Genomic DNA, 16345 nt, shown 5'->3' on the forward strand with positions numbered 1-16345 from the left:
AAATGACAGCTTAGATCAGCATGACAATGGATTAGGGAGGCAGAGTTGTAATTTACAATAAGGTGGTCTGGCCTCCTGTGCGAGCCTCATTGAAAGGTGACATTTGAACAAATAGTAGGAAGAGGCAAGGGTCGGAGCTGTGAGGATACAGGGGAAAGAGCCTTCCGGTCTCAGGGGACAGTCAGCGCCGAGGCTCTCCTCTGTATTAGCAGAACGTCGGGAAGGTGAACCTGGGTCTGGCACGACAGCACGAGCGGGGTGAGGAGTAATAGGAAATGAGATCAGAGTGGGCATGGGTGACATCATGCAGGGTGCTGGAATGCCCTGTCTGCATTGTAAAAATGGGAATTAGCTCATTGACTCCTTCTGTGCTTTTCTGGAATGTCAAGGGTCCAGAGAACCCAAGTTGTCGCTAACAGAACATTTTTAAAGCCTGTTGTTCATAGCCAGGGTTTTCAGAAGCCTTTTTGAGGACTGCCATGCCTGGTTGTGGCCAAGCGATGCTTGGCTTGCTGTGGTCAAGAGAAAAATGTTCTCTCCGCTATGATTCATCGACAGACTGAACCTCCCCTTCAACTAGCTTGGTTTTTGCTCTAAGATCCAATAGATGCCAAGAACAAGGATCCCATTGGGTTAGAAGCAATGGCAATGCAAAGGTGCTTGTCCTTGAGGAAAACGGCCACTTCGCAGGGTAGAAAGAGGCCGCTGACCTAGTATCCATCAGCCGCTTCAGCTAGCGAAATTCCGTATAATTCACAAAGCAAGGCTGCTCTGGGAGAGAGCCACCTGACGGGTCCCACCAGAAAGGAAGTGCGCGCTCTCGCTATTGTTTCGGAGGGGGAAGTCTGTTTCCCTTCCCACTGAGGAGCTGGTCTTGGATAATAAGAGCAGCCTTTGGCCAATTATTCAGGAATGCAGGGGCCCGACCGATGCTCCGGGCAAGGGAGTTTTTGAGCAAGTTTGTCTTTGCTGGCCAGCCCTCCTCTTGTGTCCAGGACAGTCTAAGAGCTGTGCAAGCCGGGCTGGGGCGAGGGCGAGGTCAGAGGCGGTTTCTTCTCAGATCCCTAACGTGTCATTAGCAGCTCTCAAGAGAGGGCTGCTTTTCTCCTCTGCCCGTTTCGTCTTTGATTGTCTTTGAAATGCTGAAGGAGTAGAGCCCTTCCTAGGTACTCTTATGTTTAATATTTGCACACATTTCTGGTGAGGGAGGGAGGGAGGGCAATTTGTTTAGTGACTCCAGAATGGGCTGCTCGCCCCTTGTGTCACCAGCTCTGCTTCTCAGAGTGACTTCTCAGCACTTCCTTCCCTGAATACTCAGCACCAAAAAAATAAATAAATAAATAAAAAAAAAAAAAATTGAGAGATGGAGGAAGAGAGAGGGAGAAAGAGGGGTAGAGAGCAAACAAGCTGTCTCATCTGATTGATTCACCAAATGCCTGCAACGACTATGGCTGAGCTGGGCCAAAGCCAGGAGCTGGGAACTCAATCCAGGTCTCCCATGCAGGTGTCAGGAACCCAGCTACTTGCACCACTGCTGCTGCCTCCCAGGGTCCCCATCAGCAGGGAGCTGGAGCCAGGAGCTGACTCAGCATACATGCGGGATGTGGGCATTGCAACCATTAGGCTGAACACCAACTCCTCTTCCATGATTTGTAACACACTTTCCAGCCTCCTGACACGTAGATACAAGTGTGGTGATTCCTTATGGGCATCTGTTTACCTTCCCCTCAGCTGCCTTGCAAGCCAGTATCCTTGGTCGTGCGGCTTCCCCCATCTGTGTCTCGGTTGCTTAGGAAGGCGTGCCTTGCCTTGCTTCAGTCCATGGCTCTGGTTTGAGTTGATCAGGCACAAGGCAGTTTGAGGAGACTGTGAAGCGGCGCCCTTGCCCTCTGTGTGCTATGACTTAGGAAAGTGTTATCTTCTTATGTTATATTCTCAGGCTAAGGCTGCCTGTGTAGCCAACGTAGACAAGAGGAAATTGTTTACAGGTTGATCTTTATTCCCATATCATCACCTTGGAGATATAACTCACCTGTTCAGCCAATCTTCACCTAGTCCTGAGCCAGGCCTTGAGCAAGGCACCAATAACACAGGGGAAAACAGGACCAAAGGAAGTAAGGACTTTCCTTTCCTTTGCTTCCTAAAGCTTATTGTACAGTGAATTCTAAAATAGTAGGAGTAATGAGTACATGTTGTAAAATGTGCTATACAGGGAAGGATCAGGGTCCTAGAGTAGAAAATAATAGGAGGGATCTCTTTAGTTTGGGAGGTGACCTTGTGAAGGTGACATTGAAGATGAACCTGGGCCAGGTGTTTGCCATGGGGGTTAAGAGGCCACTTGGGATGTTTGCATTCTGTATCAGGCTTGAGTCCTGACTCCGTCTCATCAAGTTTCCTGCTGATGTGCACCCTGGGAGCCAGGAGATTATGGCCCAAGTACTTGAATCCCTGCCACCCATGCAGAAGACCCAGACAGAGTTCCTGGCTTCTGGCTTCAGTCAAGTCCAGCCCTGATTGTTGTAGGCATTTGGGTAGTGAACCAGCAGATGGAAGATAACTCTGTGTGTGTGTGTGTGTGTGTGTGTGTATATGTGTGTGTTTGCCTTTGAAGTAAAATGAAAATAAATTTTTAGAAAAGGATGGCAGTGAAAAGGAGAGAGGAAGGGAGCCATCGAAGAGTGAGCAGAGAACTCCAGGGTCGCAAGATGATATGTATGTTACCAAAGCTATGCTCAGCCTTTACTGTGTCTTAACTTTATAGACCAAAGGAAGTAAGAACTGACCAACCCCCTTTTGTACTTGGGAAATCACTCTCCAACAATCAGCTAATGTGTTGCCCAGAGCATAGGATTTAGCTGGACAGAGAAGACAGGGAATTTGAAGCCTGGGAAGGTACAGGCAAGGGGTGCAAGGTGAGCATCGGAATTCAGGATTTATGTGGTGCGTGTACCAGTCAGGCCAGATGAGAGGGTTTGTCCAAGGGGTAGTGGTAGGACATGGGGCTAGAACTGCAGGGGCTGTAAGAAATAGAGAGCTCTAGGGAGCTGAGGAGTAGTGTTAGGAAAGCACTGAGCTATGTCTGTTAATTGGACAGTAGGGTCTAGGTGCTGTGGGTGGGGCCACCGGATCGGGAGCCAGGACAGTAGGAATGAATTGCACAATCAGGAGAGGAGGTGATAACCCTCTGGAACTAGTGGGCTGGCAAAGAAAAAAACATAACCATTGTGGGAATCTTGAAGGCCAAGTCAGCATTCTGGGGGAGGTTCACGCACTTGGTAGCTATGCGGTACGTTCAGTCACTCAGCAAATGAGCGATGTGTGTGACCTTGAGCAAGTTTATGGCATCTCTGTGCCTGAGTCTTCTCATTTGTTAAATAGGGACAAGTCTATCCTGCAAGGTTTTTGTTAAGGAATATATCAGAAAATATAAGTACAGTGTCCAATAGATGTCCCTTTCCTTTCGGAGTGTGGTGTGATTGGCTCTGGATGGCATGTCCGGTGTGTATGTGTGTTGTGTGTGTGTGTGTGTGTGTGTGTAAAGGTGGTTTTCAGGTTCATCCCCTCTTTCCCTTACTTCGCATAAACCCTGTATACCAGAGGCTGTATCTGCAGTGAGGAGAGGGCCTATTTTTTTCATTTTTCTCTTTCCACAGTTCCAGGATCACTTTTCTATACAGTCACTCAGCAGATGTCTGTGTGCCTGGCATTGCATTAAACACTGAGGCCAGTGATATGAGATCAGCTCCTGCCCCTGTCATCTGTTCAGGGGAAGACTGACCTTAAAAATAAATTAATGTACCAAGGTGTTCTGTGAGCTTTGAAAGGGATGATGGGGAAGGCAAAGGAGCGGTTAACCTCATTGCCCTGGTGGAGAGCTGATGTGCGCATTTGCAGAAATCACGATAGGAATAATGATCATTAGGGGGCTGGCATTGTGGAGCAGTGAGTTAAGCCACCTCTTGTGACACTGGAGTCACATATCAGAGTGCTCTTATCAAGTCCTGGCTGCTTTGCTTCTGATTCAGCTTCCTGCTAATTTGCCTGGGAAGGCAGCAGAAGATGGCCCAAGTACTTGGGTCCCTGCTGCCCTTATGGGAGACGTGGACAGAGTTCCAGGCTCCTGGCTTTGTCCTGGCTGAGATCTGACTGTTGGGGCCATTTGAGGAGTGACACAGCAAATAAAAAGTATCTGCCTTTCCCTCTCTCTCTCTGTTGTTTTAGTAGTCAAATAAATAAATCATAAAAAGAATAATGATTATTATAACAATCGCTACTAACATTTTCTGGACACTGGATGTGGCCAACATTCATTAAGCTCTGTTTTGTATCACCTAGATTAATCTTCACAGAAATTGCTAGGCAGAGTTGTCTTAGTCAACAAATGAGAAACCAGTGGCACAGAGAAGCCATGAACTTGATTGAGATCACACATCATCACTCATGTATCAGCCGAGTGATTGGACACATTGCATGTGTGCCAAGTGCAAGTCTTCAGGCAGGCACTGGCTGTTCTCAGGTGAACGGGCTCTGTCCCTGTTCCTTGTTTCCTGGAGGGAGCATCTGTACACTGATCCGATGGCAGGAGCCAGGTGCTTCTCCTGGTCTCCCATGGGGTGCAGGGCCCAAGCACCTGGGCCATCCTCCACTGCACTCCCGGGCCACAGCAGAGAGCTGGCCTGGAAGAGGGGCAACCGGGACAGAATCCGGCGCCCCAACCAGGACTAGAACCCGGTGTGCCGGCTCCGCAAGGCAGAGGATTAGCCTAGTGAGCCGCGGCGCTGGCCTCTGGAGGACTCTTGAGAACTGAGGAACTATAACCAGGGAGCCATGGGTGCCATAAAATCATTACGTGTTACCAGCCTGCGACTAGTTCCGGGGTATCTGTAAGTACTTCAGTCACATCAAGTATTCTCAACCATAATTTTCACAGCCTGTATATTGTAGAGCCGCTTCTTTTCCCTTAGCCCATTTGATGATATTTAGCAGATACAAACCAGACAAAAATGGGGGAGGAGCCTAAACGGCCCAGACATTGAGGACCTGGAACGGAAGGGGGAGGATCTTTGAGAGACTCCTGGACACCATTTCTCCCAGTCAAGGGTGGCACCAGAGACGACATTCATTGTCTTGAGTCTTTGACCACAGCGTTAAATGCATGGCTGTGAAATGCTCACGGGGCTGGTGCCCCGACGCAGTGTCAGCAAGAATGGCAGAGGTCAGCGTGGGGGCTGGAGGAGAGCAGGAGCCGCGCGGGTCGATCTCGCTGCTCGGAGTCCTGCAGACTCCAGTGTGGAACTTCCCCTGGGGGACTGTCGGCTTCTGCCAGTGAAAGGGGCGGCTGAGAGTTGCGAATGACCTTTGACCTACCTCCGGCTCTCCCTCATTCAAAGGGAAGGTGCCTGGGTGCCAACGTGACCCTTAGGCAGTGGCAGTCATCAGACATTTGGAATGAATGAATGATGTACTCTCGGGTTTGTCCAAGGATGAAGGCAGTGATGGGGACACCAGTCTAAGTTAGTGTTAGGATGGCTCTACAGCAATTCTCGGAACCGCACACCAGCATTAAATGACCACTTTGTAGTGCCCACTGTCAGTGCAATAGGCGTGCTTTGCGGGGGTGGGGGTTGCAACAAGACTGTGGAGGCCGTGCAGCCTCATGGTGATGAGCCCGGCTGAGAGCTCTGAAGCCAGCGCTGTGTGACTTGGAGCAAGACACTCAGCCTCTCTGTGCCTCAGATTCTGCACTTGTAAGAGTGGTATTCAATAGACCCGCCTGCTAGTCTGATGCCAAGGGTTAAATGAGTTTTCTGACACAGAGCAATGCTGTGTAAGAGTCAGCCATCATTGTTTTTTTATTAATATAGTCATGGGGCGTGGCTACCAGAACACATCTCTTCTCTCTGATGTTCTGGATTTTGCTCGAAGGAAGGAAGTCCCTGTGTCCTGTCAGTCACTGTGCCATGCCCCTAACTACACCTCTGTCCGTGAAACGATGACCTCCATTTGAAAGATGAGGAAGGGCGAGCTCAGAGAACCTAAGTAACAAGCCCCAGGTGACGGATGAGCCTGGTGTCCGTGTCTTCCTTCTATGCCATTCTGCCGCTTGGAATTCTCCAGAGATTAAAAAAAGTGTCTGTCAAGTCTGGAATTTCTGCAGTACTGTGTGCTCGCCTCTCTCTTCCCGTCCTGTAGAGCGTGCCTGAGATGGTTTCTTGTCTCCTGGTGTCCATCTGGCTCTGTGTGACGTGAGGGGAAAGCCTCTGGCGAGACAGCTGCCCATGTGGCCCCTGTGTCCTGTTCATGCCATGTCTCCTCTAATACTTCCCTTTCCCTCTCTCAGGGCACCTGCCCTCTTGCTACCAGCCCCCCAATACCTGCGCTGGTGTCATAGCTCCTGAGAGCACCGTAGGAAGAATCGAGACCCGCTATCATCCTTCTCCTACCCCCAGAAAGTCTGGGTTCTTCTCGAAGTTCCCATCCCTTGTTATTCTGGGAATGTCTCCGATATCTTTTGGATGCAGTTCATGGATGTTTACATCTGGGAAGTTCTGAAAGGCCTCACAACTTCCCGGGCATCATTAAGATGCAGACAACTCCAAGATTGCACAACTCAACTTATGAACGTGAGTCAGGATGACCCCAGCTCTTTATGGAGAAACCCATAAAGTCTCCACACGTTGGCAGTTGGATGGAATATAGATTTTGAAGATAACATTTTGGAACCCACCTACTTTTGCCTGTATGCTCCAACCTTCACTTCCAATTGTGGTCCACTTCCCTCCATCCTCCATTACCACACCCTGAAATTAGAGTTATTTTTAAGAACATGCACATATATTCGCGTCCATCAGGTTGTTTTTTTGCGTATTGTATTCCAAGCCCATGCTTGCAGGAAGACAATTATTGTCCCACCTCAAGCTCCCTGACTGTGCAATCAAGACTCATTATTCCCCTGGTTCTCATCCCGTCCCCACCCTTCGTGGTTTGGAACAACAACGATTGAAGAGCAGAGTAATGCTGGACATGGGAGAAGTCCAAGGACACCTTGAAAAACGTGAACCAAAGAGGGAGGAATTGAGCTGATGAAGATAGCTTGTCTGTGGAGCCTTCATCTCTGGTGGTGGAGAGGCTGCACTTTGTGTTAAATTCATTTCCTGAATCCTGATCCCTTGAGACTTGCAGAAGGCTATAATTTTCAGCAGGCTCGCGTCTACAAAAGCTTATGGTTATGGAGAAAAAGTCAGCGTTTGCAGGCCCATGAATCATGGCCTAAAAAGTTGGTTTGGATAGTTAGTGTCTCATAAAATGTAGCAGAGGAAGAAATCGTGTAGTATCAGAGCTGAAAAAGATCATGAAGGAGCCCATGTGGTCCAGCCCCTTCCTCTGACTGATGAGACTCCTGAGCATAGGCGCTGGAATGATTCATTCAGATTGCATAGCTACCAGGAGCAATGGGGGCACTGCACCGAAAGAGACCCCATAACTCCCAAGCCAGTATTTTTTCAAAATGATCACACATTACTAATCATTTGGAAATATTTGAGCCAACGTAGGAGCCATGTATCATACATGAGAGAATCTTAGCTGCAGAAGACACCTTGGAGGTCAGCTGGTGCCATCTCCCTTCTGATGCAAGAATCCTATGGGTGACATCCCTGACAGGTGGTCACTAGTCCTAGCTTCACTCCAGTTCCAGAAAGCTCAGGACCTTACAAAGCAGCTTGTTGTAGGCTATCTCTCCCTATTAGTAGATTTATCACTGCAGTTGGTGAGATGTGTATCTTTGAAGTAATCAGTCCATAAGGAGTTGGGGCAGGGGTGTGTGACGTGGGAGTGGTGACGGTGAGAAGTTTTCTTCTTTTTCTTGTCTTTTTTTGACAGGCAGAGTGGACAGTGAGAGAGAGAGAGAGAGACAGAGAGAAAGGTCTTGCTTTGCCATTGGTTCACCCTCCAATGGCCGCCGTGGCTGGTGTGCTGTGGCCGGCGCACCGCGCTGATCCGAAGGCAGGAGCCAGGTGCTTCTCCTGGTCTCCCATGGGGTGCAGGGCCCAAGCACTTGGGCCATCCTCCACTGCACTCCCAGGCCACAGCAGAGAGCTGGCCTGGAAGAGGGGCAACCGGGACAGAATCCGGTGCCCCAACTGGGACTAGAACCCGGTGTGCCGGCACCGCAAGGTGGAGGATTAACCTAGTGAGCCGCGGTGCCGGCCCTTTTTTGTGTCTTAAAATGAGGATAATAATACCTACCTCTTGGGGGTCATTGAGAACATTAGAGATGTAGTTTATAAAGCATCTACCACAGTTTCAGCATCAAAATAGGTACTTGAAGTATAGTTATTATTGAGTTTTATCATCATGATTCCATATTTTGAAATTATGCCCTCTGGAATAACGTAGACTGTGTCTAACCCCACAAATATTTGCAGGCAGGTAGCATGACCCTCGAAGTCTTCTCTTCTCTAGACTAAATATTCCCTGATTCTTCTACTGTTCCTCCTGCAATGGATTTCGGATGCCTTCGTTGCTTTCATTCCCTCCCATTTGTCAATTTCCCCCTTAAAATGTGGTGGCCAAATGTGGTCAGTCCAGCGTACTCTACAGTGGGATAATTACTTCCCTTGATCTGGGCCTTTCACTTCTCCTCAAACAACCTAGATTTATGTTAGCATTTTTGGAGGCAGAGATCACACAGTTGGCTCAAGTCAAAGCTGATTCTGCTATCCAGAACATTAGCTCTGCCTCCCAACTTTGTGTCAACTGCAGGTCTGACAAGCACCATTTTTACATCTCCATCCAAGCTGTTGATAAAAATGTTGAACAAGGAAAGGCCAAAGGCTGAGCTTCGAGGAACACCCTGATGTTGCCGTGCCAACCGACATCCGTCCGCTGGTTTGGTGATATTGTTCCACCAGCTTCAGCCTTGCACACCTGTACCATCAAAAAGAACTTGGCAAGATGTGGTCACCCTTTGTCTTTTTGAAATTGGCTACTCAGTTTACCCAGAGGCAAAATGAGATTCTTTTATCAGTGAAGACAGATTTTGAATCCATAATTGGGACAATGTGAACTTAGAAAAATTACTTTATGTTTGAGTTACTATGTAATGCTTAAATTAAAAAAAAAAAAAAACTTTAACGTGAGATGGTAATGGTTTTGCCTGATTGTTTATTTTTCCAAAATGTTTTGAAATTATACACTGGGTCTGGGAGAAGGGAACTGGAAAATTTGGAGATTTTCTGCTTCGGGGAGGGAGAATGTTATTGGAGAATTAGAATATGACTTTAGGAGCTTTAGCCTTCTCTGCTGGAATCGTGGAGACAGGCCTCTAAAAGGTTGTGTGGGGGGGTGTGAGATAGAGTGTTCATAATTTTTGTTCTTTTCAATGATTCTCATAAAAGATTTTTAAACTTTTTAGGGAGTGGTAATTCCTGTTTTTTTTTTTTTTAACATCCTTCACTCCAAAGAACTAAAATAACTTTTTTTTCTGCAGTGTCAGTCTCTTTTCTTGGTTTTTGTGGTGGAGACAGGGAAAAGTTGCTATCATCATTTGTGCCCATAGACTCAAAGATTGGACACTCAGCTCTCATTACCTTCCCTCAAGCACCCGCTGAATATTTTTCCCAAGGCTTCACTTTGCAATATACATACTGTATATTTCTTCTTAATCATAATCCTTTGTATTTCTGCAGTCCGTAATTGAACAAGAGTATCCTAACAAGTGAGCATACTTTCAAATTACATGACGAACAGACAGGGTGTTGGCACTTTCAAAAATTGAGCAGGGATGGGGTCAGGCTTGTAGTATATTGGGTTAAGCCGCCACCTGCAATCCCAGATCCCACGTGGATGCATGTTCACGTCCCGGCTGCTCTGTTTCTGATCCAGCTCCCTGCTAGTGCACCTTGAAAAGCAGTAGAAGGTGACCCAAATTCTTGGGCACCTGCATTTACATGGGAGACCCAGATGGAATTCCAGGCCATTGCAGCCATTTGGGAATGAACCAGTGAATGGAAGATTTTTCCTTCTCTGTAACTCTGCCTTTCAAGTAAATAAATACATCTTTTTAAAAAAAAAATTGATCCAGGGAATCACAAAAAGTAAGATTCGTCATAACTGTGTATTCTAGAAATGTTCCCTGAGAGTTGAGCGATTTGTTCACTATTCATTGAGCCCGATGGTGTGCCACTCACTGACCCTGGCTGTGGAGGCACATCAGACAGCACTATCAGACTTCTTTCCTCTCACATTGTGCTTACAGGTCTAGGGGAGAAGCCACAGCTAATCACACAAACACCACTGTAAACCAATGAACAGTACCCAAAGGAAAAGGAGACAGTGTCCCCACAGGGATGCCAGGGAAGGCTTCCCCCTGGGGTGCTCTGAGAATTGAAGATACAGACAGGGCAGCAGTACAGGTGTCCGTCAGGAGCAGCATCTTCCAAGGGCTGGTGGTAAAATGGAGCAAGGTCAGGATGAGGGAGCGAAAGTCCCGCCAAGTGGGATGCATCCCAGAGCCCGAGGGAAGGTGGTGTGAGGGCAGCTGAGGGCTGCGAAGGGTCCCATACAGGCCCTGGAGGGTGCACGACATGGCGTTCATAATCTTGGGTGGTGAGCTCAGTTCTGCATTTTGGAAAGGCGACTCCAGCAGAGATAGGAGGAGGAGAAAAGACAGCCAGGGGTACAGAAGCGCACTGCAGCGACCCCTGCCTAGTATAAGGGAGGAGGCGATGGTGACAAGGGTTGGGGCATAGGTTGGTGAAAGGAGGGAGGGAAAGGTAGAAAGGGATGCTTAGGTTAAATTTGTAGGACTTGGGGGCTGCATAGGGCATGAGACTCAAGGGGCGGGGGTTCGTGCCTTTTATATTCATTGTGAATTTAAAGATTGCAATGTTAGGGTTAAGCTGTACCGCTTTGTTGATAACCTCTGTTAGCACAGCACAAAGAAAATAATTCTAAAAAGAGAGAAATCTCTCCATGCCTCAAATTGATGATTGACAAAGTAGGTGACTTTGAGCAAAATGACAGAGTTCAAGTTTGTCTGAGGATCCAACCAATGAAAAATTAATACCTGTGATTTTATTTTTTAACCTCATCAAGACCTCATTAGGACCCAGTGAGATTGGTTTGTTAGTTTGCTTTCAAGAGAAATAACACAATTAGTATTTTCATTATTTAGTCTATCCACATCACTAGATCTTTAAAAAATCCACCAAAAACCGAAGTGTGCCCCCTTCAGAACCACTGCAGTGCAAATGGCACTTCCCTCCTACTTTACTCAGCCACAGCATTGTCCCACCTCAGACACTTTCCCGGCTATGAGGGGAACCCTTGGACCACGAGTGTGCATGAGCCTGTTCGTACCTTTGGGATCCTGGCTCACAGTCTAAGCCAGGTGCCCAGTTTCCATCTGGACTCCTGACACACTGTGTGGTCAGGATTTAGAAATCGGACACTGGGGAAAGGCGCAACGTGATGGACACAACCGCCTGAAATGCCACACACGTTAGCACCCTCCAGCAGCAAGTCGGGCAGGACATCCTGCCCTTCACAGAAGAACTTCAAAGAACCACCTCTAGGTCTCCTGGGTCACATTTTTCCCTTTGCTAACAGCAAAGCGTAGACAGATCCATATTTTTCCTCTGGTCAATTGCTAGTGACACTCCATTTCTTTCCTTCCATCCTCAACCCATTGTCTGACTGACCTCTCCAAGTTCCTCACTCTCCTAGGCTGAAGGGCTATAGCTGGCTGTTTGCAGGAGTCTCCTTGTTGCTGTCACCTGGCCCTGCCTGTCCTCTTCCCTGAGTTCTGCATTTCCTTCTCACATTTCCACTCCAGTGTAGGACATCAGACTTCTTCAACCTTAGAGTGAATTCCTCTTGCTGAACCAATGCCTCTCTTTTTCATCAGTCTGAGCCCACATATTTTACTTTACTTTTGAATTTTTAAGCTAAGAAGGTTCCATTCAAGTCATTAAAAAACAACATAGGACTTTCAGTCCCCTTAGTGACTCATGTGTGGCTTTTGTCCCTTCCTTAGTTGACCTAGGCAGTGTGTGTTTATTGAGTGCCCCCTAGCTCCAGCGTCCATGGGGAGAGTTGTGAGCCCAAGCACTCTATGTTCCAGAGGAAAAGGTAGTGAATGAGCAAGCAGGCCCTTCATCATTGCTCTATCTTCCATTATTCCAAACAACTGTTAGGAGATGACTTTATGGAAACACAGCAGAGAGTTGCAATGCTCACGCCCTCGTTGGATCCCAGCTACCCTGTCATCTCTTCCAATTGTTCATTCTCATTCCAGAAGTTGTTGAGTTTGTGTCATGAACGCTCAGATCATGATTTGGAAAATTGATGGTTTCCTGGAGGGGTGGGGGTAGGTAGGGTTGGCCACTCTTACAGGCCAACCTGAAAGTGGGGGAAAAAAAAAGCCAGTGTGCTTGTCATTCAAATCAAAATGCAGAACTGAGCTCACCAATCATAGTAGTATGCACTTCGGCAGAAATCGTTTTCAAGTGCAGTACGCAGCATAGCAAGTCAGAGAAGGTATGCACTGAGTAATCGTGGTGTCAGCCTCGCATCGGGATGGCGGCACAGTGAGAAGTCAACTTCAAGCTTTTTCCTATGAGCTTTACGCTAAGGGTGAGTCATTATTTTTCATCTCCTTGCAGCTGTGTGTTATAACAAGATGAATGGACCCAGGGCTTGCCAGAAGCCATAACTTCCTATGTAGTTGACATGACCAGATTGCCAATGTTGCAAGCTTGAGAGTGGAATTAAACATTGACTCCTTCTGACCCTTCTCCTCTGTCTTCTCTGGGCAGAACATCTCCATGCATAATACAGTTGGTGGCGCCATGACAGGGCCCGGAACCCACCAGCTTGGCAGCAGCCGCATGGCCAGTCACGACACCAGCGTTGTGATCCAGCAAGCCATGCCGTCACCGCAGTCCAGCTCGGTCATCACACAGGCGCCATCCACCAACCGCCAGATCGGGTAAGGAGACCTCTTCGGCTGACTCTGGGTCCTGGCTGGAGTGCAGCAAATATTCTGAACTTTCTTCTTGTTTCTGATGCTCAGATTGGTTGTTTCTTTTCTGGGCTGGTGTGGTATTGCCTAGGGTTCGGAGGGATGCTTTTGATGGGAGAAACTCTCGGTTTGGTGGATGGTGTTTTGATCATGAACTTGGGTGGGGGTGGGTGAGGGAAGTTATTCTGTGTCATCCTTTCCACAAACAAGATTTGTAGAGGTGATGATGGGAAGACCCAAGAGTATAATATTCAGGACAAAGGCTCGATGATGGCGGCAGGAGACTCCACCTCCTTCCCCACAGAGTATGTTGCTTGTTCCCTTCCTGGGAAGTCACTGGGGCCATCGCCTGTGTCTCTGTGCATCTCTCTGTGCATTCCTGTGGTGTTCTCTCTTCTGTGATCATTCTTCCTGCCCTTGAGCCCTTGTTGATGCCTCTTCATTGGCTCTCCGTGCCCTCTCCATCAGCCTAGGCTTATTCCTAGGTAGACAGAACACAGAATGCAGGCCATGTGCTTTCTCATGTGTGTGAAAAGACAAAACAGGGGCATTGAAGGAAAACTGATATTAGGATGCTGCCGCTGTCTGTAGATCCCCTACATCATGTCACAGGGCCCTCCCTTTTTCGCGTCGTGTGCTAGCACTAGCCCCTTGCTACGCAGAGTATGGTCTGAGGACCAGCTCATGAGCAGGGCCGGCAGCTTCCTTGTCTCCAGGTTGAGGATGGTGTGTGCTGTTTCCTACTTCACAGAGTGAATAAGAAATAAAAGATCTAAGAGTAACTTGAGTTCTTAGGAAAAATAGCCAATCACTTCAGCCAAGGAGCTATGATAAATATATTGTTCTGGATAGGGAGCATTGGTTTTTCTGTGTTCCCTGAGTTCTCTGTTTAAAAGAAGCAGAGGAACCTGCGAGGGTTGGGACATGCTTCAGGATTCAGTTTGAGTTTTTAGCTGAATATTGGATATGCAACACTTACCTGGCAGGGGAGATACCATGATCACAAATATCAGATAGGGTGATTAAAAAAAGAAGAAGCTGCCCCACAATTTGTCAGTGGGTCTTTTCCATGCTGTAAGAATCGCAAATCAACAGTGAGCACTGGGGACAGTGTTGGGTTAGGCCTCCCTAGAGTGCTGTAGAAGGGGTGCCTTGTGGCCTGTGGTGCCGGCACACGGGGTTCTAGTCCCGGTCGGGGCGCCGGATTCTGTCCCGGTTGCCCCTCTTCCAGGCCAGCTCTCTGCTGTGGCCAGGGAGTGCAGTGGAGGATGGCCCAAGTGCTTGGGCCCTGCACCCCATGGGAGACCAGGATAAGTACTTGGCTCCTGCCATTGGATCAGCACGGTGTGCCAGCCATAGCGGCCATTGGGGGGGTGAACCAACAGCATAGGAAGACCTTTCTCTCTGTCTCTCTCTCTCACTGTCCACTCTGCCTGTCAAAAATAAAAATAAAAATAAAAATAAAAATAAAAATAAAAATAAAAAAAAAGAAGGGGTGCCTTGTCTCTCTGATTTCTCAACTTAACGGGATGCTTGTGGCACCTTAGGAAACAAGAATCATAGATGACGACTACCCTGTGAGTTTGTCATGGGTGAATTTGGTTTCCCGTTCAAGAAACAAAAAGTGAATCTGGCCATTTGGATGTCTGGCTTTGCTTAAAGAAGTTAACGCTAAAGCAGCAAATGTCTCTGGGAAAGATTTCTGTTCTTCTCAGATGGCCAGGAGAGCAATTGTTGCCGCCATCGAAAGCGAGAACCCATCGTACCGTAAGAGCGTGGGCCGGATTCTACATCCTAGGGGACTCCTTTACTCTGTGGCTTGGCTTTCAGCAGACAATTCACAGTTAGACCAGCTAATTATAATTATTTTATTTTTCTTTCAAGGGAGGGGAAAGAAAAACCATAAAACGTGCCAGAGTTTACTAGCGGCTTAACAGCATTCCTTCCCCCTGGAGGTTTCCTGCCGCTCCCCCACTTGCACCGACACCCTCTCGGCGGCCCTGAGTAGCCGGTCATTGTTAGCGCAGCGCTGATTTTCACACAGCAGTTTTTAAGGGTTAGCACTGACGGGTAAGATGCGTGTTGACTCTGAATAATCGACCCAGCTCGCCAGGACTATGTGCATAGGCGTGACGTGTGTAGGCTGTGTCACTGCGCCCAGGGCGGATGGGGAGATTTGTCTGGTGTGTGGGGCCCCCGATCCACCCCATCTTAGCATCAATTCCCCCGTCCTGGGCTGTTGTGCGTGTCTTTCCTGGAGTGTTTGAGGAGATAATTGTCACTTTCAGGACTCTGTCTCGTGGCCAAGTGTGAGGGTGGCTATTTCTTTTCTTCGGATTCTTCCCAGCGGTACTTGATTCACACCCACACATCCTGTCGTTTCTCTTCTTCTCCGTGGGACCCATCCAAAAGCTGGCCTGGATGATCATGGGGGCTCAGCAAGAAACAACCCAACCCATCTCTCCAGCGGATTCAGTGTAAAACTCTAGGTGGTAACATTTGGGGATGGTTGACTCTTTTATTTCTCTCAGCCAAGAGGAAATGAGTACTTATTCTAAAACATGAGTTTCCTCTGGAGACTGCGTCTTTAAATGAGCATTTGAAATTGCAGATAGCTTTTTCTTTCTTTTTTTTTTTTTTTGAGGCTGCACAGAACCATATTGTAGTAATATTCTGATTTTTATCACAACCTCAAATATTTAAGTGTCAAAATCTGGCCAAGCCACCTGCAAATGTTTGCCGTGGCTACTGGCCAAGGAAAACAGCAAACAGCAGTGAAAGTCTTCATTCAGGCTGTGCTTAAGCGGCATCCAGCCCCAAAGGCTGGGACCCACCTGTGCCCACGCACAGTTCTCTTGTGCTGTAGCCAGCAGGAGCATTCACGACTGGGGCTTTGTGGGAGAGGGGGCCGCCTGGCTCCGTGCCTCCTCATTCCTCCCCTCCTCCCAGCGCTGGGTCTCTGCCGCCAGTCCTCTCCCGCTGTCTTGTCTGTCTCTGTCCTTGCCCACCGTACGAGTTAAGCTGAGAGGTTTGAATGTATTGGAAATGGTATTGACATAAACATCTGGAACCAGCTACCAGGGAAGGCTTTGGGGACACACAGGATGCATCCCTGTAAACACTCGCTTTTCATCCCTTCTGAGCAAGCGTGGGACCAAAGCAGACCAAAATGAGTGGAAACGCAAAACATTCCAACAGATAACATTAAAAATAGGTAGACAGGCAACGTGTGCAACTTCCTTCCAGAGCACAGAGACCCAAACGATGCCCCCTGCCCAATTCTGCAAAAGTACTGCTATTATCTCAATAGAAGCTGGAGGT

At 48.0% G+C, this 16345-nt stretch overlaps 1 protein-coding gene across 11 annotated transcripts in view; it reads left to right on the top strand.

Annotated features, from left to right (window-relative positions):
* Positions 1-16345, top strand: part of CREB5 (cAMP responsive element binding protein 5) — a 426900-nt gene that overhangs the window by 146730 nt on the left and 263825 nt on the right. For all 11 annotated transcript variants that reach the window (XM_051853248.3, XM_051853251.3, XM_089316046.1 and 8 more), the window contains one exon: positions 12819-12991. In XM_051853248.3, the coding sequence (XP_051709208.1) occupies positions 12819-12991 (173 nt within the window). The remainder of the gene's footprint in view (positions 1-12818; positions 12992-16345) is intronic.

The sequence above is a fragment of the Oryctolagus cuniculus genome, chromosome 16 (assembly GCF_051225735.1).
Source record: "Oryctolagus cuniculus isolate XC-2025 breed Fujian yellow rabbit chromosome 16, ASM5122573v1, whole genome shotgun sequence".
NCBI lineage: Eukaryota > Metazoa > Chordata > Mammalia > Lagomorpha > Leporidae > Oryctolagus > Oryctolagus cuniculus.